The sequence below is a fragment of the Panthera uncia genome (assembly GCF_023721935.1).
Source record: "Panthera uncia isolate 11264 chromosome C1 unlocalized genomic scaffold, Puncia_PCG_1.0 HiC_scaffold_4, whole genome shotgun sequence".
Classification (NCBI taxonomy): Eukaryota; Metazoa; Chordata; class Mammalia; order Carnivora; family Felidae; genus Panthera; species Panthera uncia.
This window is the reverse complement of record NW_026057585.1, coordinates 43,876,929-43,901,097: the sequence shown is the minus strand read 5'-3', so window position 1 is coordinate 43,901,097 and position 24,169 is coordinate 43,876,929. Positions and strand designations below refer to the sequence as shown.

The following is a 24,169-nucleotide window of genomic DNA, read 5'->3' as shown; positions in this document are numbered from 1 at the left end:
GTAGCACATGATGCCAAATGTCAAATGATCACAATGCAACCAATGGACTCTCTCTCTCGCTCTCTCTCTCTCTCTCTCTGAGGGATTGTGGGTGGTCATCTCCCATGCTTTAATGCTCGGTCTCAGGCTGAGGTGTTTGGCATAAAAAATCAGTGATTTTTCAGAACATTGGAAGGTGCCTACAGTTGGCACTAGTGTATTTTTTTGTCACTTCAAAGCACCTATGGACAATCTTTTGCTTCTCCATACAAGAGTAAGTTTAGGAATGCTTTGCTTCTTTCTAGGTTGGGCTGCCTGCAGTACAGACCCTTCTGCTGCTGCCTTAATTGCCAGTTACATTAAATACTGCATATGACAAGAGTTTATTAATACGGGGCTGTAGTCAACATCCCTACAAGCATATACAATGGCCCCCATGCAGAAAAAGATTCCATTGAGCCAATGGACAGCAGTGATTCCATTAGTGATAGTGAAAGTCATCCTACACAATAACCCTCCTCCCTCTTGTCTCCCTCACACCAGCCAGGAAGGTTTTTGAAAACAAGTGTTTATTTTTCTTTATATTTTGTATTTTTTATTTTGTATTATTTTATAGTATTGTAATAATTTTTATATGAATATTTTTGGGTTATGGAACAAATAATCTGAGTTTACATTATTTCTTGTGGGGAAATATGCTTTGATATACAAGTGCTTTGGATTATAAGCATGTTTCCGAAAGGAATTATGCTCACAAACTAAGGTTTTACTGTATTCCTTAGAGAAGGCTTTTCCTTATAAGTTATAAATATTCCTTGAAAAACTCAAATAGCCTTGTGAGAGAATTATTATTTTTGGTCTTATTTTATATTTTTCTTTAATTTTTAAAAATTAATAGACTTTTCTGTTAAAACACATTTACATTTACAGAAAAATTGAGCAGAAAATACAGAGAGTTCTCATATACTCTTTCTTTCTTTCCTCACCCCCACCCCCCCATAGTAGTTTGCCTTTTTATTGGCATCTTAAATTATCGTGGTACTTTTTTTTTTTACCATTGATGAACCAATATTAATATGTTATTATTAACTAAAGCCCATAGTTTACATTTGTATTTTACAGTTCTATTGGTTTTTCCAAATGCCAGGTATTCACTATTGCAGTATCATACAGAGTAATCTCACAACCCTAAAGAATCCTTGAGCTCCACCTATTCATTCCTCCCACTCTCCCTGCTCCCCCCACAATACTGAACTTTTTGCTGTCTCTTTAGTTTTGCCTTTTCCAAACTGTCATATAGTTGGAATTAAATAGTTTGTAGCCTTATCTAACTGGCTTCTTTCACTTAGCAATATTCATTTAAAATTCTTCCATGACTTTTCTTACCTTTGTAGCTCATTTTATTTATTACTGAATAAGTTTCCATTGCATGGATGTATATATAATTTGTTTGTTTATTCATTTACCTTTGAAAAGGCATCTTGGTTGCTTCCATTTTTGTGATTCATTTTACAATAGAGACTGTACATGCACATCCAAATCATCTATTGTCCTGGTGATTAGCATAGTATGGACCTCTTATAGAATCTGAACAATCTTCTTTTTCTCTTTACTCCAGTGTTTTCTCTTCTCTTACAGTGAATTCAGAAATGCAAAACCTTTCAGGTAAGTTCACTTTAAGCAACCTTAAAATGGTGCTACTCAAAGTAGCATCTACCTGAGTGATTAGAATCGCTAGGTATTTATGTTGAAATTCAGATTCCTTGGGGCTAGTACTGATCTAGTGAATCAGAATTTCTGGGAATGGAACCCAGAAAGTTCCTCAGTGGCATCTATGCTCACTAAAGCTTGAGAAGTTTACCACTTTTGTACTTAGGTTGTGTTTTTGATAATATATGAGATAATATGCTTTCTGAACTTTTGGGAGTCTCAGAGCTGAGAAGAGCAGGATTCAGTCTAGAGCATGTGGCCAACTCAAGGTAGAAAGAAGTAATTTTTACAGAAATGTACTCAGTAGTGGGAAAAGTATTTCCTGCTTCCATGTGTATCCCCTCCAACATTCTTTAGGAAAGAAAAATAGGATATATTATTCTGGGTCATTTACTTATTCCAGCCTTTTCTTCACCTTCATGAAGGTATTCAGGAGGGTTATTCCAGTGCCCTCAACCTGTGACCTAAATCACATTCATAAAAGTGGTTTGTAGATATTGTTCCTTTGAAAGTAGGAAATTGTTATAGTTCAATAACATTAATATTTTAGGTATCGAGATGATCATTTTTCCTGAATTTTTATGTTGCTATCCTACCCTTTTTTTTTGGGGGGGGGGGGGTGGTAGGATAAATAAAATTTATTGCCTCAGAGTATAGAAAAATTCAGTTGAGTTGCTGATTGGATTTTCAAACTGATAGCACGAATTGTAGATTTTGAAAGCCAAATCTTTTATTTTTAAGAGCCAGCCTTTCTGAAAGAATAAAAATATTGTTGAAAATCAAAAGGAAAAATCCTAAAAATTAATGCATCAAATTTATATCCTAAACAAGAAATTGGAAAAATAATGAAAAATGATATAAGAACTAGTTTTTCCTTCACCGGTACAGGCAGTAAACAGACACACACACACACACACACACACACACACACACACACACACACACTGGTGTAAGGTTTGAGGGAGAAATAAGAAAGAAGATAAAGAAAAACAGATTTAGATGTCTTTTAGAAGGTCTGCAGCCCTGCTTCCCATCCCTGTCCCTCTGGATTCAAGGTATGGAAACCATGGATTGTTTAGCAAAATTTGAGAGAAGGGAGAGCTTGTACATTATTTCCCAAGGTGTAGCCTTGGAAGATTGCAAGTCTCTTAAAGAAGACTAACCAGTATGGTCTCTGGGACTATACTGAATGCTTGGTCTTCAATACCAAGCATTGAGGACATCAGTGCCTGGGTCAATGAGCCTTAATGTAGTATGTCTGGGGAAAGCAAAGATTTTCTGACCTGAGGGGATGAGGGTCTCACAAGGAAAATGCAGAATGCATGGACCAAGTAACCAGAGGCTCCTACACAATAGCAGACAACAAAAGCCATGGCAGATGAGAGATAAGGAGAGTTTTATCTAAGGGAGAACAGAGATGTCCATGAAGTCAGATATCTACTTCTTTAGCTATATATTATGATCAGTATGGAAGCCCTCCCTCTGGAGCTAGATTACCTTTGCTGAGAAAAGGTGTGAGGAATCCTAAATTTGTCTAAGCATTGACTTCAAAAAGGGAAAATTCTTTGAATATTCAACTATGGTAAGTGTGAAATTCATACCTGTCACATTAAAACTATATCCTCTGGAGATGAATTTCAAGATTGAAATCTATATCTTCTAGGTATAATTACATTACCCAAAAGAAATACATAGTTAAAAATCAGATAACTTTTGTTTCTGTGTTTTCCATTTATTCTACATCATACCCTGAGTTCATTTATATCAATAGATATATGCATACACAAAGCGAATATCCCCCATGAAATAAATGGAAGGTGAATAAAAGAGGAATTATGGGAGATTTAACATTAATATATAGCTTGAATTTCAGAAATATATAGACCCAGAATTGATTCCAGACTCTTCCACCTACTAGCAAATATGGATTTTCTCATCCATAATATGGGAATAATATATACTTTGCAGGATTCTATGAGGTATAAATGACAAATGTGTATAAAGTACTCAGACTAGTATCCATCCCACAGAAAACATTTAATCTAATTATTCATAATCTTGTTATTTTATGAATTGCTGCTGGTGGAACTCAGTGTCTTAGATTCTTCTCCATGATTCTTATGATTAACATAATCAGCACATGCTAAAAATTAATCATGGTCTATGTTGAGGATTTCTTCTTACAATTTTGTACTTTTAATATAGGCTAAATTTACATTTATTTCTATTAGTAGCGTGACATAAGATGTGGGTTTCCATATTTATATGGGGAGACAAATTCTATCACCAGTTACTCTTTTCCAATTGGCATTACTTTGACTCAGGGGTAAATGACTAGAAAGAAGCTCTAGATAGTTTTAATAGCTCTTTGTGAACCTCAGATGTAACTGAACCACTTTCTAAATTTACCTACTAAAGAAATGACCCATGAACGTATTCATGGGTAGATAATCAATTGATAAGGTAAATAATCCCATTGAAACATTTACTATTTATTTTTGATACAGCTGTTTTAAACAGACTGATTAGTTCCCTTTATGAGTTCACCCTTGAAAGCACAAACTATTTTGTTCTTTGTCATTGTTGCATGACATTCCATTTGGCAGTCAGCTTATTTTTAGCCAGACTATCAAAGTATTTTTCAACTGGACTGTCACTGCACTTGAACTTGGAATCTTGTAACCTGAGGAACTGCACTGGAGACAAGAAGACACCTCTAACAAATGGGAAATTATAAATCTAGACCAACCCAAACTTGCACTGGTAATTATTCTTATACCCTAAATGTAACATGGTTCTGTAGTTATAGATAATTAACATTTCATTGGAGTATCTGTTATTTTTTACATGGAGGATATGATAATGTATTATATGAAACCGTTAAGAAGATACCTGAACTCAAATTATTTTTCTCTGAAAGATTTTTAGAGAAAACAGAAAATTTCTTACAAAAGTATATTAGTTGCTAGGTATAATGTTCTTAGGAATACTGCTGAATATAGGGATTTTAGAATTATATCTTAAATATCTATAATTTGAAACCTAAAAACTTTTGTCTGGAAACTAGAGATTGCTGTAATTAAAATGCAATAAAATAAAATGAAATAAGTCAAATATATTCTTCTATGTAAATATATTATCCAATATCAAATGGGTTCTTAATTACTACAATTCAATATGATTGCATTTTAAATATAAACATCTGCATTTTAAGCTCACAGTCAGCAATTTAAATTAAGTATTGTAGAATTTAGAATTAAAAACTGGAGTTTTAATTACTTGTATGTTATGATCTGTGTCTACATTTTGCAAAGCGCAGCTATGAATCAGTCTCATTTGTCTTTCTTTACTAGATGAATGGAAGAAGAAAGTCAGTGAATCTTATGTTATTATAATAGAAAGATTAGAAGATGACCTTCAAGTCGAAGAAAAAGAACTTGCAGAACTAAGGCACATATTTAGGTAAAGTTCTCAGAGTTATTATTTCTTCGTATAAGTACGTTTGTTGCTTATCTTGTTTTTAGATACATCTATATTTAAAAACACAACCCGTATAATCTCAGTTGTCACTAATCATGGTAAGCCTAAAAATGTAAGGTTACCCCTTTCTTGGCCATTCATATAGCCCCTAACATGCAAATATCTTATCTCCTTAAAATATGACTTGCACACTCCCGTCACTAAAGTTTAAAAAGAGAGGAAAATAAGGGCTGACTTTTGAATACAAGCTATTGCTGATCTGAATATCTTCCCTGGAGTTAGATTTCTTGTAAACCATGCCAGCAACGAACAGCAGGACTTCTCTTCTATTCTCAAATGGTGGTAGAATATTGGCCATATTGTTCTTTGTGAGCTACTAGGGTAAGTCCAATTTTTAACAAACCTTCTGGTCTCTTGACATTTAAGGGCTGTCCCCTAATGGAACTGAGTATCATTCTGCCCCCTGAACAATCATATAACAACATGTAATACTGGCTTCAAACTTTCAGTGAGTTTTGCTCATGATAACAAGAGAAAAATAATCTGGCATAGTGTCACAACCTTGGAAGACACAAAATGTTCAGAAAAGAGGGGCAGGACCCTTATATACACAAGCAACCTACTGGAGAAATTGAATCTGACATTGAGAAACTAGATGCATTTTTGAGGGTCAGTTTAAGTTAGCTGCTTGACTGAGGAAAAGTTCCATGTAAGCCAGTTAAACATGTTGACTTATACCTGTGTTATTAATCTAATGTACTCATGACAAAGGACCTCCTCTATTTTACTTGGAAAACAAGTGTAAACCAGTGACCAAATGACATATTCCAAAAGAATTTTCAGATATAGTAAATATATAAAGTTAACACGACTGGCAATTAAAGTTATCCACATATGATATAGTTGACAGTGGGTTAATAAGGCTTTTTCAAGTGATCAGTTTACTGGAAAAGAGATACAAATGTAGAACTTAATCATAAGTCCTCTAGCTCTTAGTGACTCAGATAAATATGCTGAATGAAATGTGGTTAAACTGAAGAGACTTCCCTCAACTTTATGAACTCAAAATCTCATTTATTAATTTATTTTTTAATTTAAGAATTACTGTGCAAATATGTCAAGACTAATTTAACTAGACATATCCTTTTAAGGATTAAGCTTAACAATGGACTCGAGATGTAGGTTTTATTCTGTGTTTTCCATGTATTCTACATCATACCCTGAGTTCATCAGTACATCATACTCCATCAGCAACGGGCAGTTGTTTTTCCAGCTCCTGCTATAGCTGACTTTTCCTACATTTCCACTATATGCAATAAATGTGACCTCCTTTTTACTAATCAGTATTGGGGATGAGAGGCAGGAAACAGTGTCAGGGAGAATATAGTTCATTATTTATTGTGCCAAATACATTCAAGTTGTTATTCCAGACACATGAAATATAAGACATTATGTAATTCTCACCATGACTCTGTGTGATAAAAATTAATTCTGATGGATAATAAACTAAGGACTAGAGACATTGTATCTTATTAAGATCATATGGTCAGTAAGTGCTGTAACTCTGATTTGTAGCAAGGTCAGCCTGAGTCCATAGAGAGAGTTCTTCCTACTTACTATACCCTTCTTCTTGCTCCAGGAGTTCATAATCTGGTTTAGGGGAAGGACATATATAAAGAACTCACAGAAGACATTCTATGACAAGTGCTAAATGGGAAGAAAAATAAAATGGTTTCAAATACAAAAGTAAAAAAAAAAGAAGATTTGGGAGCTCTTGATTTATCCATTTTAAAAAACATTCCAGGTAAATGGCATAGTTAAGTAAAGATATATAGGCAAGAATGGATGAGTACCATGGAAGGTCGAGAGGAGTCAAGAAAAACTAATGTCTTGACCATTTTATCTAAGTTGAGTAAGAAGGTTAGGTCAGTCAGTATAAGGGTTTTACAGTGATATAGTTTTAAATGCAGTTTCTTCTTTTTACAAACTATGTATCCTTGGATATATTATTTGGTGTCTTTATGCCTCATCTGCATCTGTAAAATGAGGTTAATAATAACAGCCTCATGGATATTTGCAAAATGATGTTAATTAAAAGCTGAGAGCCTAACACACAGTAGGCATGAAATAATTGGAGGTTTCTATTTTCATCATTGATTGGGTAAATTAGGACAGTTTGAAAGACTGAAGACTTTATTATCCAGTAGAAGTAACAGTTTATTAAAAGTTAGGAAGTAAGAAAGTTAGGATTAAATGTTTTTATGTAAACAGGATGTTTTTAAAAGTTAAAATGTAAAATGTTAGGACAATTCAAGATGATGCCAAAATCTGAGCTATAACTTTTAAAGATTGTGATCAAGAGAGATTTGGCTAGGGTACTAGAAGGCTCATCAAAATGGATGTCAAATTCCCTAAGAATAATGGTAGGGTATTTTGTGGAGAGGCAGACTGGTGGTAGCCTGGTGCTAAAGCTGTTAAGGAGGTGACAGAAATGTTGCATTAGCCAGAAATGATAATAATGAAGCTGAGGAGAAGATTACTCACAGCCTAGAATCATGTTTCTCCAAGGGTTAAGAACCTCATACAGTAGAGTAACCAGCAGTGCTTGCTAAAATTTTAGATTCCATGATTCCACCCCATATCAAATGAATCAGAATCTCTGGGGCTGACTTCCAGAAACCTGAATTTTTAACAAGCTCCCCAGGTAATACTTTTGCATGCTAAAAATTATACTTCTGCTGAAGTTTAAAAACTACTTTAGAAAGATACTCAAGTTGCACTGAGAACTCTGCCTGAGGTGTTATTGGTGAAGGGATGAAGAACTGAGAAAAAAGAAAGCAGGCAACTAGTATGGTCTACAGAGATTCAAGGGAGCAAACAAACAAACATAAACAGAGTATTCTGTCTGATTCCATCAAGACTGATAGCATCATCGGGAAAGAAAGGCAGTCATGCCTAGGGCAAAGTTCTGAGGATTTTCTTTTCTCTAGAATAAAATGATGGATGACAAGGAAGGAAGAGAATGGAGTGCTGAGAATATAAATTGTCTTACTCATTGACTCACATGCCAAAATTTTATGGCATTTGGGAAGATTAAGCATAATATTGTATGAGATCACATTTGAGTATCTAGGACATTTTGGGTGTTTCTTTCTCATCTTTGCCCATGCCTTGTATGATGTAATTAGTATTTCTGTGGTGAACAACTGTGTTATGCCTTATGACACCAGGCTTTCTCTAAACATGTCGATAAGAGGAAATGGTATAAGATGCCCAAAAAGAAGCACTTAACACCAGAATCACAAGTTGAGGATCACTGATAAAAACACAGATTTGGGAGTTTTTTGGAGGTTTTTTGTTGTTTTTGTTTGCTAACAAGTTTCTTTATGGAATTCGTGGTAGATACTAATTGCATTCATTCAAAGAGATTTTCCACACCACAGTACACCAAGGCTTCTGTTAGCTCACATACACAATCTCCTGGTATATCTTTCACCCACAATATAATATAGAGCAATATGGTACTAAACTTTAAAAATATAAAGATAACCATTATATTCTTATGCCAATTCATAGCAGCTTTGGAATGAAAGCTTGATAGGGTAATGAAAGAGAATGGAAATGGAATAATCTCTCTTCTTCCACAATAAAATTGCATTCACTCATAGCTTTGGACATTTGTTGGGATAATAGATGGAAGATAGGAAGAAAAAGGGAAGGCAGAAGAAGGAAAGACAGAAGTGGCCCATTGATTACCATTATCTGATTATTTCCTCTTCTATGCCATCTCTAATCTTTATGTTTATCAATATAATGGCACTTATTACAAGGTGTTGTCTATCCACTTACAGGACTGTCTAACCACTAGTATATATGTTTACTAAAGGCAACTTCTTTGTCTTATTTGTCTTTATTTATATTTGTATTTATTTGTAATACCTATTTGCATGGCACTTGAAAGAAAAACAAACTAACAACTTAGTGCCTAGCACATGCTAGGCATGCTATCAGGTATTTTAATATGCATTGGCTCATATAATCCTAAATATATATATGTAAAATGCTTTGGCACAGTGATCAGCACATGACAAACACTCAAAAATGATAGTTAAAAACTAATCATTATGTTTATGTTAACAACATCTGAGGTAGTCATTCATTGCACTTGCCATTTTATACCTAAGGAAAATAAGCTCATCAAATTAAACCGGTTTGAACTAGGATAAACAACGTGTATAATTGTACTGGGATTGTACCCACTTGTATTTAATTTCAAAATGTGTAATCTTCATGACCTTGGTTCTCAGCTTGGGAGGTGGAGTAAGTATGGATCAGAATTATCTTTTAAATATTTTTATTTTCCCTACACCACTCCACAATTTTGCTATATCCTGTGTATTAGAACTATCCCTGGGTATGGGAGTAGAAAACTATATTTTAGCCCCCGACTCCTACCCCTGGTGATACACGTATCCCACCCACAACCTTTGAAAATGTTTTACATAAGTAATGGCCCTCCCCATGTAACTTTTAAAAGCCTCCCAATTACATTACTTTGTTTCAATAAGTTTTAAAGTCATTAAAAATTTTAGAGCTGTGCTCTACTAATTTAATTGTCAAGGCTACTTTTTTATCTGCTTAATCTGCAGTATGAAATTTGACCTCTGTGAGGAGTTCCAGAGAAGTTATATTGTTCCAATGCCACGATATTTCAAAGTAATCAAAATAACCCTATTTTTTTCTCATTTTAAATCTTATTTTGACATTGAGTAGACATACCTTGGTTAATAATGATAATATCTCATTTTGAAATTGATTGGGTTTCATAAATAAACAAAAATATCAAAAGAATGCTTTGTTCCATGAGCAAGCAGTTATAATACTTGCATGATAAAAATGTATTAGGGTAGGGGGAAGGGAGGAAAAAAATATGTATGCCATTCCTGCTCATTTTCTCCCTGAAAAGTTCCTCTGGACCCAGCTGCAGTCCACCATACCTATCCTCCAAATGAAACATCTTCCAAAAATCAACTTTTTCAAAACTATAACCAATTATGAAATTTAGCTATTGTAGAGTGAATAGCTCCAGGCACATGGCAGGCTGACTTAATCTAAAATGAGTGAAATTCTCCAATAAAGTAGAAAATGGACTACTGAGGGAGGACATGTCATCTTATAAAATTAAAATAGAGTGAAAGTATTATTTGACATGTTGGTGCATTGTGCTAGTTAGCAACAAAACAAAAACAAACCACAATAACAGAAAGACAATTCACATTTCCCCAAGACTGCCTACCTCTGTACCTCTTTTCTTGCTTGTCTAGGTAAAACTAGTTATGAATAATAATTGTAAAGTAATATCTTGCTAAGACATTATGAAGCAGCTGATCTCAATCTCTCTCTTTCAGTCTCTTTCTCTCCCTCCAGCTTGTTACCTCACTAGCTTTATCTTTCCTCCTTTTATCCACCCTCTAGTCTTCCCTTCCATCCTATACTGCCCCCCATCTTCCTTTTTTCTTTTCTAGTCTCCCTTCTCAAATGCAAAGCAAAGCAATAAAGTTGTTAAAATACCAATATAATAATCAATATCAGTGCATTATTAAAAATAATTATTATACCAGCTAATGTTTGTAAGTCTTACAAAAATCTAAGCCTCATAATAAATCATTATTGTCTCAATTTTATCATCCTTCGCTATTCTTGCTCTGCCACCATATTTCAATAATTATTTATTGTATGATGAATTAATAAATATACTTCATGTTATTAGTTTACTGATTGGACCTGGGTGATATTGGACAAATACATCCTGGATATTTTGGGGGGATGTATCTTGGGAACAGATCTTATTGATGATTTTTCTGTTTCTGTTGTTTGATGGAGACCGGATCAGAAGCAGCCACAAAGAACTACATTAGGAAGTTATAGCCAGTCCTTTGAAACCTAAATTACCAAATTGGGAAACTAGATGATCTATAACAAATCCATTTCTCCTTTCTACCTTCTTGGTCTTTTCCTAAATTTCAGCAAATGAATTAATTTAAAAAAATGTAATCTACCTATGAGAATATTTTGGACAGTAGTATGTTATTTAGGGCCAGCTATTCAAATGTTACATTTTAATTGGTTTCCAGTTGTGGTCATGTCAAATATTTTCTTGAAAGGATGAGGTCATGAGAAAGGAGTTTAATTGGATCACAAAACTGCATACTTTTCTGGATACAAGGCAAAGGCTAAGAAAAGAGTTCATTATGCTACAAGAAAGAAAGTAACCTTTGGGTACAGAACTACCATTTTTAATGATTAAGGACAGAATTTACTGTTAGAAATATATTCATAATAGTGAGTTCATTTTAATTAGGAACTTCATCCATACCCCAGCAAGCAGTATGAACTCATTAGGATATGTTAAGTTACAGTCTGGCATGGCAGGTGATGAAAAATATAAAGGAAAATTAAAAAATAAATTGAGCTTAGGGTATTAGAATACATAAGTGATGTTCAATTGACAGTGAATTTGACATACACAGTTCCTTTAGAAGAGGCAAAAGAAGAGAATATGAGGTATCTCTCCTAGGAATGATTGCATTAAAACCTTGAATATTTTAATTACATGTTTCAAAACAGAAACATTTGACTAAAAGTTAATGGGAAGTGAGAATTAGGATTCAAATATAGCCCCAAAGTAACTCTCATTAAAAAAATTACATTCCAGTTATTAAAGTTAAGATAAAAATTGTACTATTAAAATTGCACTTGACTGCCAAATATTGTGGGAGCCTATTCTCAGTTAATTCATTTTTGTTGGTATTAATAGAAGTTGCATGAGTTCAAGGAGGATATAATTGAAGAAAGAACAAAAACAACAGGAAACAGTTCAGTTTTGAGCAAGGAGATATTTAGGACTGTACATTGAGTCACTTATGAATGGTCAAGTCTACTTTAAAATTCAGTGAGCTGAGAATTGATTGTTGAACAGAAAGTAACTAATATAATTCATGCTTTCAATGTGACTTATGTAAACAATAGATATTCATTCAGGGTTATTCATATTTTAAATAAAGCAATAAACTGTGGCATCTTATATTTTGTTTATTCAGTGTTTACTTTCTTTGCAAAGCTGGTCTGGGCATTAGAGATCAGAATTAATGCAAAGATCAGTTGCAGGATTCTATGTAGCATGCATTTCCCCAGGACTGAGGCACCTAAAGGATCCAGAGATTAGTGAGTAGTTTATATCCAGTAGACTGTTGAGAACATAGTAAAGTGAGCATTAAGAACAGAGGTGGAGCGTACTTGTGCCAGACTGACTGAATGCATCATCAAAGTTAGATCATGCAATAAGAAAGCAATTGAATCTATCTTCTTAATAAAACATTTCAGTGCAATCTTTTTTCCCCTTTGGATTTTTAATATCTCCCTTTTCCCTTCATTCTTCTTTTAATATCTCCAGTGTTGATAATAGCCTTCCCATTGACATGATGCCCTAGGACTTATGTTATAAAATTGTGATTCTAGTAGTTGCTCTGAATCACTGACAGGTGCTAGGTGTCACAATAGTGAGCTTGGTAGCCATTTTTAAAAGCATGTGAAGACAGGGTCTGACATTGTCTAGGAGCCTAAATGAGAGTCACCATGAGCATAAAATTGTCAAAATCAGGAAATTTTACAGGTTGTCAAATGTGAGAGATTGAAGAAGGTCAAACTTGGTTTGAAAATTATGCTAAAATCTCCCAAGGCATAGACTATGCAGGGGAAGTTGTACATTCAGTGATCTTGATAATACTAGTAATAATAATAAAATAATGATTTATTGATAACATATGTGCTAGATACTATAGTAAGCCCTATCCTCATATATTCTTCATAACAATACAATGTCTATGTATTATTTTAATCATTTTATAACTGAAGAAATTAAATTTGAAGAGGTTTAATAACTTGCCCAAATTGGAGGAAAAAAAAAAGACTACTTAAAAAGCAGAAGCAGGATAGGATTTCAATCCTGGTGTAAATACAAGGACAAGTTTTTAAGGATTACCTACATTTCAGCTACACTGCTGAAATGATTTTCCACTTTTAAAGCATCAAAACATGGGAAATATTGCTGTATAATATTAGAGATACACATTGAAAAACTAATTTTCTCAGGAGTTTATTGCTACAGAGGACTCCCAAGCCTTTCTTCTTTCACCGTTTGCCATTAAGTTCATTATAGTTAGCTCAAAAGGTACTTCCTTCCCTGTTCTTCTTTTAGGATGAAGGTTATATATTTCTTTACATTTAACAGAATGCCTCCCTGTCCTTCTCCACCCAATACTTTGTTTTCTGTCTTTTGATCTTATTGTGTGTTTTCATTGCTGGATAATGGAAGGACCAAGAAAGAAAAGCCAACACAGATCAGAACTTCTAAATCATTGTCAATCAACATCTTCAATTGCTAGTCACAGTTTTCTTTCCCTTTTTATTTACGGACACTGATTTCCTACAAACTTCAAGAGAAAAATCCCATCTACCTAGCTTTAAAAAGCAGAGTTCAGCTTTTCAGAAAACCTGTATTATTTGAAATCATAACCACAGAGAAGACCTCTGTGAATGCACTTGTAAGTCTGGGCTGCTGAGTGCACTTTGTTTAGTACTACCTATTAAGTTTTTTTTCTCCAAGACATCTATAATACAATCAGCTTTAAGAGTTTAGAAGCCTGACTCAGGCAAAGGCCACACATTTCCAAGAATTGTGTTATTTTGTGAAGTTATTGCACATACCATAAAATAGGTATACCATTTGCAATTAGTTTCATTTCAGATAGATATTTTAAAAAGTAGTATTTTCATCAGAAATATTTTGGGGGGGGGCATAATTCATTGAACTGTGGGAAAGTACAGATAGAAATGGGTTAAACTCTTAGCCATTTCTCCTGAAATACTTGGCTCCTTCCTCTATTATATTATTAACATTTGTAAAATTGACCCTGAGTTTACTGCACTCCTACATATAATATTCCAAAGCAAGTTGAGGTAGATTTCTCAATATGAATAAGCATGTCTGTGGACTTGGCAGCTGGGAAGTTGAACATTCAAGGCAAGATGGTTATGAGGATGGGGAAGTTTTAGGATATTCTATGAAAACAAACCACTGGGATTGCCATTGCTAATTACGACATTTCACTGAGATCCTTTGGATGTCTCTAGATTTAAAGGCTTTCTCTTTTTAGCAGCACCCTGGAGAATAGCACCTTTTCTTTTCTATTTTAAAATTCCAGTAGCTTTTGAAGTGCTTAACTGGGTGCCTTGATGATAATGTCCTGAATTTATAGTACCTTTCAAGTGTAAGTACTTTACAAATGATATGGAAGGCTCACTCACCAAAGACTATGCTATCTCACTAAAGCTGCTGGAGATTTAAATAGGCAGGAAGTGGCTTGAAATTGACCTGGGAGGCCAAGGATATGTTCTCATTTCTACTGAAAAATGTCCTGGGAGTACCAACGATTTCAAAAGGTCAAGAATTTTAGCTTTACATTCCTTTTCCAAGGCTACCTTTGGCTCTCTAGGGCCCTCCTGGGGCAATGGTCTTTGTTCAGACAAAGGCAAGGATTTTACTAATTGAATCACTAACACTACTCCTCTCAGGGGACTGTGTATCATAGTACCCGATCAGAGTTTAGACCTTCTTTATCTGTGAAACCTGACCCAGTCAGAGTACAAGGAAAACTTTGCTTCAGGCAGAATTTGTGAAACTTTGGGATTATATTCCTCTCTCCAATCTCTTACCAAAATGCTTCATTTTTTTTTTTCTTTTTGGAGGGAATTTCTTGACTTTCTCCATAAATATGATGTGAAATTTTGCATGTGAATGATTTACTTTCAAATGTCTGTTTTCTATTTCTACATTAATTTTAATTCATAAAGTTGCCTTGAAACGTTCAAATTATACATAGAAAACAAAATGCATAAGAGCCCTTAATTTAAACCTGGGCTCTCAAACTTCCATATTATTTTCTCTTGACTTAAGTTTTCTTCATATAGATGTATATTCAAAATTATTTTTCTAGGTACAATGAAATCCCACAAAAGATGTATTTTTTAATTTATAGTAATAGTAGTCCCTTTTATATTTTTTCCAGTAAAAAATAATAAACTAAAAGGTGAAATTTTTGATCATATGAAAAATTCTTTTTCAGCTCCGATGATGCCTTCAGTAAAGTCAACTTAAATTACCGCACAGAAAATGGGCTGTCTCTACTTCATTTATGCTGCATTTGTGGAGGTGAGCGCTTGAAACTCAATACTTTATAAACTCATTATATGTAAAGATGGTCAATGATTTGAGCTGCTTTATAGTCTACAGGAGGATTCTATTCATACTCAATTTTCTTTTTTGCTTTATCCCTACAACCCTGATAACCTTCAGGTGAAACAGTAACTACCAGGCAGATGTTCCAGTTGATTTAGCTCTGAATTTAAGTTTTATGGTGTTCGTACCCTGAACCAAGTCACTTAGTTTGCTTGGAAATCAAAAAAAGCATTTTTCAGCATTGGGTTTGCCAGTCAGAGATTAGGTTAATTTCAGAAGCACTTAAAGCATTCCCTAAAATATCATCATGCAATTACTTTACAATCTACAGTAAGATATGTGGAAGGTAAGATAAATGCCAAACATAAAATCTCAAAGTGAAGATTCATCAAAGTGAAGATCTAGAGTTAAATTTGGCTCAATATTTTGTTCTGCTTTGTTCATTAATGTATTCCAAGCACCTAGCATGGAGACTGGCATTTGGTAGGTACCTAATAAATTTATTGAATTAATGAATGGTTAGTATTTATTTTGTTAATCCAAACTAGTATTCCTTGAACTTGGGTTTTTAAATAAAACACTAATGTAGAAATATCAACTCTAATCCTATTCCTTAACCATTCCTCCCAAACAAATTAAGCATACTCAACAGATTTTCCTCCCAAATTTAAACATACTTTCCCCAACCTTCATCATTTCTTCCAGATATCTCTAATCTAAATAAGTTCTACTGCTAATGATGTTCTGAGGTATCCTGGGCAACTCGATTTTTATCTAAGCCTTTTCACTAATAATTTATTAAGATTTTTTTTCCTTTTTTTAATGCTTTAAAACCAACTAATGATGAAAGCACTATAGAAAAATATAACACAAATGCATTAAAATAAACAGCATTGATATAAAGTTTTATAAGTGTAATAAAATGTTCACTACTAAGGAAGGCTGTCAATTAATAGAAAACTTTACAAATTACCTGCAGAACAGCAGTCTGACATTTTCATACATCTGTGTGAATTTATCATTAAGTCAAAAAGATATTTTAAAGTCACTTGGTCTATCCCCACAACAACATAAGTTTCTTTCACTCTTCTCATTCAGGCAACAAGTCACATATTAGAACCCTTATGTTAAAAGGGCTTCGTCCATCTCGACTGACAAGAAATGGATTTACAGCCTTGCACTTGGCAGTTTACAAGGTATAATATCTTTGTTCCCACAATACTGTATTAGAACCAAGGATGATAATGTATCTTCAGGCTGCTGCTGCTGTCTTTCTTCTTCTTCTTCTTCCTCCTCCTCCTCCCCTTCCTCCTTTTTCCCCTTCTCCTTCCTATTCCTCTTCTCTTTCTCCTTCAACTCCTTCTTCTTTTTCTCCTTCTCCTTTCCTTCTTCTTCCATACTTTTTTTTTTTTTTTTGCAAATTGACAATCGTGGGAAACGTTCAGAGGAACCAGAGCGTTATTATATTACTGGATGAAGTTCTTTCTCTATATTTAACAGGTATCATCTATATATCAGACACATACTCTTTTCAATGCTTTCCATGTTAAATTAATTTAATTCTCATAGGAAACCTGTGTGTGAGTACTGTTATTGTCCCCAAGATTACATGGTCAGTGGGTTAGCCAGGATTTAAGACCTGGCAGTCTGGTCCCCTTGCCAGAGCTTCTGACCAGGAGACCAAGCTGCTTCCATGCAGAAGAGGATGTATTTGAGGATAAAAGCAGCACATTGAAGCTACATTTCTTTTCCTCCACATTATTAAAAATATCTCCAGATATTAAAAATGTCTCTAGATTTCCCTTTAGTTTCCTTCTTTTATATCTCCTACTTTTGTTTTAGTTTGTTTCCAGTCCCTGTTTCCAAGCTAATCTCAGTACCTCATCAGAAAGTAAATGTAAAAGTGGATTGGAAAAACTAGGATACTCCATATTGGGATAGATCCTTGAGATTGTCATAAATATAAATTTATAGAATATATAAAATATTAAAAAATAAATTAAAAATTTAAAAAGTTGGAGGCGCCTGGGTGGCTCAGTCAGTTGGGCGTCCGACTTCAGCTCAGGTCATGATCTCACAGTTCGTGCGTTCGAGCCCCATGTCGGGCTCTGTGCTGATAGCTCAGAGCCTGGAACCTGCTTCAGATTCTGTGTCCCCTCTCTCTCTGCCCCCACCCCTGCTTGTGCTCTGTCTCTCTCTGTCTTTCAAAAATGAGTAAACATTAAAAAAAATAAATTAGAATATATAAAACATATTATTCTCTAATCGTAATGAGTTTCTACTTACTCTGCACTTATTATGAGTTAACTATCACACTAGGTTTTATATGCATTATTTCTTTATTAATATAACTTAGTGAGATGCATAATAGGGTTTATTTTATAGAAAAAGGAAATTGAAGGTTAAAATTAGATATCTAGTAAATGTCAGAGTAATGATTAGAATCAAGTGCAGTTGGCTCATACTTTCAGACTCTCATTGTTATATTGCATATTTTGTTCTTTCTCAATTTCATGTGAATCTGTGACAGGATTTTATTTCAATTTTGTATGTGCAGGTATGGGGGGTAGGCAGCTGTTTGCTCATACCAGGATCACTTTGCACTACATTCTTTCCTTCAACCTTTGGAGTTCATCACTGAGGGAAGAGAGCCATATTTTGCCGTGATTCAGATTCACATATTCCTGTGATTCATAGTGCAAATGCTCTAATGCATACCCTTTTCTACCCCCAGTCAATGCCCAGTCAATTTTTTTTTTTTTTTCTGGGAGAAAGCATCAGTTATGTGTTGATAACTGCACATAACTGTGCAGGTATTAGGAGGTATTTAATACCAAGTTTCCTGTGAAACTTGTATTGAGGCTGAGTTCAGGAGGTAGGAAAACAGTGTCTGATGCTGGCTTTTCTGCTGACTAGCAGGAGGTGAAAGTAGAAGACCTCCAAGGAATAGGAAGGGAATGATGGAGAGTTAAGGCAGTATGCAAAACCATGAATCCTGAATCTGACTGGGAGATTCCTTTTTGCATTAGTTTGTTTTCCTAACACTTAGCATGACACAACCACAGAAATGCATTCTCAATGATTTAGTGCTACAATCTTTACAGAATCTATTTCTTCCACTTCTGTTTATCAAACTAAGTTTCCATTTTTAGGATTCCCTCTATTTCTTCTGTTTTCATATATTTTACAGAAGGATATATGGACTAGCTTTCTTGTAGCAAGTTTAAAGAAATTTAGAATCTTAGGACACAGAGTAGGCAACGTTTTTAAAAAGGCCATAGTAGAGTACATGATTACTCATTCTTTAACAAGGGCAAAAACAAATTAAATTTACAATTTCCCTTAAAACACAGAAACCATTGCATTAAATCTAGTTCTAACTATCCACTCTGCCCTACCTAAGAAAAAGAAAATAGACTTACATAATCATAATACAATGATCAAAATCAGAAAATTTAACATTGATGCAATACTATTATTTAATTTATTGTCCAAAGTCAAATTTGGTTAATTATCCTATTAGGATCATTTATAAAAAGCTTTTTATTTTTTTTCTTGTTTAGGATTGATTCCAGAATCATTCATTTTTACTTTTCTTGTCTCTGTAATCTCCTTTTATCTAAAAGAGATTTCCTTTCCTTTGTTTCCTTTTCTTTCCTTTCCTTTCTTGATCTAATATTTTGGTGCATACAGAATAGTTATGTATTTATATGTACTTATTTGGATGTTTATAAATATTGCAAATGAACTGAATTTTTTCTTAACACTCACAAAACGAATAATTTGATTTTCACATTTTTTATTGGTCACATCAGCAGCTTTTTCAAGTATACACCCTGGCATGCTGGGCCTGCCTCAGACTTGGGTAGTTTTTACCAGCAGGGCAACTCTGCTTTTATTGATAATAATGGAGCAGATGTTTTATTTTTTAATTCCATGTGGATAGTTAGCACTCCTCTGACTTTTTTGGTTTATTTTTCCTTTGTTTCTGCTTAGTTTATTTTTTTAATACGGATTAAATTTATTGATATATAATTTATGCACAATAATTTCACAATTTTAAGTGGACAATTTGATGAGTTTTAAAAATGTATAGAGTCATGTACTATCATCACAGTTGTGGACATAGGACTTTTCTATCATGTAAAAGAGTTCCTTCATACCTTTTTGTGGTTAATTCCCTGCCCTATCCCCTGGCCTCTGTAAATACTATGTTTTCTTTCACTATAGGTTTTCCCTTTCTAGAATTTTACATAAATGCAATCCATTTAGTATATTTTCTTTTATATATGGTTTCTATCACTTAGCAGAGTGCTATTGTTGTGTGTTTAGTAATTCACTTCTTTTAATTTGTAGTTGTATTCCATTCTATGGATATACCACCATTTGTTTAACAATTCATCTGCTACGGATATAAGGGTTATTTCCAGATTTTGACTGTTATAAAGCTGCTATTAACATTCATGTACAGATCTTCGTTTGAACATACATTTTTATTTCTCTTGGGCAATATGTAGGAATGGAATTGATGGGTCATACCATAATGATGCCAAGATCTTTACCAAATTAGCTATATCATCTTCTATTCCCATCAGCAATGTGTGAGATTCTAGTTGTTATGTTATACACTCTTGCCAACACTTATCAATATTTTTTATTTTAGTGATTCTATTGGATGTATATTAATATTTCAGGATTAATTTACATTTCCCTAATGACTAAGGAAGTTGAATAGATTTTTATGTGCTAGTTTGTCACCATTTTTTTTTGATGTAGTGTCTGTTCAAATCTTAATTCCATTTTTAAATTTGGTTTATTGTTTTCTTAAATTGTAAGAAGATATCTTTATATATTTTAGATATGGGTTTTTTGTTGGATATACATTTTGCAAAACTTTTCTCCAGTCCATGGCTTGCATTTCATTTTCTTAGCAGTGGCATTTAAAGAGAAAAACTTTTATGCATTATTTTTTAACTGATTACTCTAGTGATTACACTATGGATCTTGAACAAACATGTGCATTGTCTGTTAATATTGGCCTATATCACTTTAAATGTAAGCACCTTCCATATTATAGTTCCACTTTATCTTCATTCTTTATAGTATTGTTTCCATGTACATTATTTCTATATATGAATTTATATTGAATATACTGTCAGAATTTTCATGATAAACACTTCATATATTTTAAAGAAAATGAGAGAAAATATCTAGTTTTCAGCAGATTGGTCATAATAATATTATGTATGATTATCTCTATATAATGCTTTTTAGAGTTCACTGAGCTTCTTAAATCCATAAGTTTACGTTTTTATCAAATTCATGAATTTTGATTATTGTTTTTTCATATATGTATGTTAGAATGTTTGATAATCTCCCATAGGTTACTGAGTCTCTATTCATTTTCTTCGCTTTTTTTTCTCTGTTTTTAAAATTTGATTATTTCTATTTACCTGAATTCAAGTTCAAAGACTATCACTCTGCCATCTCCCATCTGATGTTAATCTAAGAATTATTCATTTCAGATACCATACTTTTCAGTTCTAGGATTTCCCTTGATTTTTAAATATAATCTCACTTTCTCTTTTATGATTACTCATCTGTTTCTTTTATTTTTCTTTATTTTCCTTTAAATTCTGGAAGCTATGATTAATGACTTAAGTTTTTTTAATGTTTATTTGTTTATTTATTTATTTATAATTTTTTTTTAATGTTTATTCATTTTTGAGAGAAAGAGAGAGACAGAGTGTGAGAGGTGGAAGGGCAGAGAGAGAAGGAGTCACAGAATCTGAAGCAGGCTCCAGGCTCTGAGCTGTCAGCCCAGAGCCTGACGAGGGGCTCGAACTCACCGGCTGCAAGATCATGACCTGAGCTGAAGTTGGACGCTTAACCAACTAAGCCACCCAGGTGCCCCATGTTTATTTATTTTTGAGAGAGAGAGACAGAGCGTGGGCACTGGAAGGGCAGAGAGAGAGAGAGAGGGAGACACAGAATCAGAAGCAGGCTCCAGGCTCCAAACTGTCACCACAGAGCCCAATGTGGGGCTCAAACACACAAACTATGAGATAATGACCTGAGCTGAAGCCGAACACTTAACCAACTGAGGCACCCAGGCACCACAACGACTGCTTTTTAAATGCCTTATCTGTTGTTTCTAACACCTGGATTACCTCAGTGTTTATATCTAGTGGACACTTTTCTCTTGGCTGAATATTACATTTTCCAGTTTCTTCACTATTTATTAATTTTTTATTGCATGTTAGACATTATATATTATTTGTTTTAGTAAATCATCATGTTATCTTTAAAGGGTGTTGAGTTTTGGGGCGCCTGGGTGGCTCAGTTGGTTAAGCATCAACTTTGGCTCAGGTTATGATCTTGCAATTCCTGAGTTCAAGCCATGCATCAAGCTCTGGGCTGTCAGCAGAGAGGCTGCTTCAGATCCTCTGTCCCCAGGTCTCTCTGCCCTTCCCCTGCTCGTGCTCTCTCTCTCAAAAACAAAAAAAAAAACATTAAAGGTTGTTGAATTTTTCTTTTGTTTTGTTTCTGGAAGGCAGTTACATTTTTGGTGGATTCATTTCACCTACTGAATCTTGATTTGATTTGTTGTTAGGATGGGTCTATTTGAGTTTCAAACTAAGCTTAATGGCATACTTCTTGCTCCAGGATGTGGTCCTCATTCCTGAATATGGTTCTTACCTTTTGATATCTTACCTGAATGCCCAAGTCACTCAGTAAAGTCTCCATTCTGCCTTCTGATACTCCAAAATCTTCTATTATTGAATGACCTCTTCCATCATTACCATTCACCTTTAAGCCATAAATCAGCTGATTTTATCTACTATAGAGTTTTTCTCCGTTCCTGTGTGGCCCAACTCAAAAACTTGCAGTGAATCTCAATGCAGGTATCTGCAGTTCTCTGTCTGTGAAGCTTCTTCTGCTGCTCGGTTACCCTGCTTGACAAATTACAGTCATTTTATAATCCCAGAAATTTCATCTCCATTGTCAATTCATTATGATTGCCCTTCCACTTTATCTTCTGTGACAGGGAAATAATCTCAGGCAGAAAGCCACAGCAATCATGGAATATTGTGGAGGTTTCCTTTGTATCTTTCCGTTTGTCCGAAGATCACAGTTCTTTGTTCATGTTCTTCATATTGTCATATGTTTTGTTACATTTTGTGGGTTTTTTTGACTTGCCAGTAGGGAAAATCTATGCAAGTTATCCAGTTATACCCCCATCTATTTTTAGATTACTTCCAAAATGATCTGCATAAGACACACATCTATAATGTCAATATTCTGTTTAAAACTTACCTTTGTCATCCATTACCTGGATAATAAAATTCAAGCTTTTAAATAAGAGATTCAAAATCCTTTAATTCATAATGTTTGCTGGAATCACTTTTCAGACTTTTTCCTGCAGCCTCTATTCACCCAACTCTAATGATTTTCAAATTTAATATGCATAAGAATTATATGGTAACTACATGTTTAAAATGGATATATCTTTTTCCATCTCACCTCAATCAAATTTGATATATGTAGAATATACTGGGAATCTAAAATTTTAACAAATGGCCTAGGCAATTTTGATGTAAGCAATGTGAAGCTACCTGATGAAGATCATTGTTCAAGTCTTGCAAATCAAATTGTGGTAAGACCAGCAGCACCTGCTTCAATGAGAGATTTTTAGAAATGCAGAATGTCACTTCCTATCCCACCCCTAACCATCCAGAATGTTTGTTTGTCTGTTTGTTTGTTCATTTTTAATTCTAGCTGACAGGTTTGCAGGCTAAAGTTTGAAAAGCAGTGTTCTAGATTACTTTATTCTTTAGGACAAGGGTTTTTCATACTCCAATGTTTTTATCCTTATTATTTCTTCTGCTTAAATGTATGTTTATTTCTTTTCCTAATAGGAAATTATTACTTATTTAAAATCAAGATAAATTGAGCCTCTTTGAGCTTTCTTGAACTCCCAAGCAGACTTTATTGTACTGTCTTTTGGGTTTCAATTACAAATTTACATTGTTTTATATTACAGCACTTATAATTATTTGTTTGGATATTACACATATTGGTCTGTGAACTTTGAGCATTGAGATAGTCTTTTTCTTTAATTCCTCAGTGTGTAAGGACCTATAAAAGATCCTTTATAAATACCCATGAGATATTAATGATGAGTATCCAAACACGAGCACAAAAAATACTTGATTGATGTAATGTACTTTAATAAAGATGGTCAGCTTAGAAGCTAGACTATTTGTTTCCACATCTCAGTTCTGAGACTTGTTAGCTGTGTATCTTTAGACAAATTATTCTCTCCTTAGTCTTGAAATGGAGGAAATAGAATTACCTATTTCATTGGGTGGTTTATAGTTTCAGAAAGACAAACCATATGTAATATTCAGCAAAACACATAGCACACAGTAAGTACTCAATAAAAATTAACTTCGTTGAACTTCTGCTTCAAACAAACATTTTTTGAAAACCTAATGTTCTGCCGTTTTCTACAGAAAAACAAACAAAAAGGATCGTGTCTTTTAGATTATTAGATTCTAAAGAGATGAGAATATGTAATCCTAAAAACATCAAAGTAGTGAAATCTGCACTTATATCAATGAACTCCAAACTTTTTTATCATAATCCATATAAAATTAGCATTCTCAAATGCATATATTTGTTTTTAAATTAAAATTATGA

General features: G+C 33.9%; 1 protein-coding gene across 1 annotated transcript in view; it reads left to right on the top strand.

Annotated features, from left to right (window-relative positions):
• Positions 1–1,504: 1,504 nt before the first annotated feature.
• Positions 1,505–24,169, top strand: part of TNNI3K (TNNI3 interacting kinase) — a 290,841-nt gene continuing 268,176 nt past the window's right edge. Inside the window, exons 1-5 of the mRNA XM_049617009.1 lie at positions 1,505–1,644; positions 4,296–4,452; positions 5,043–5,151; positions 15,354–15,439; positions 16,565–16,662. Coding sequence (XP_049472966.1) covers positions 4,413–4,452; positions 5,043–5,151; positions 15,354–15,439; positions 16,565–16,662 — 333 coding nt within the window. The 5' untranslated portion in view covers positions 1,505–1,644; positions 4,296–4,412. The remainder of the gene's footprint in view (positions 1,645–4,295; positions 4,453–5,042; positions 5,152–15,353; positions 15,440–16,564; positions 16,663–24,169) is intronic.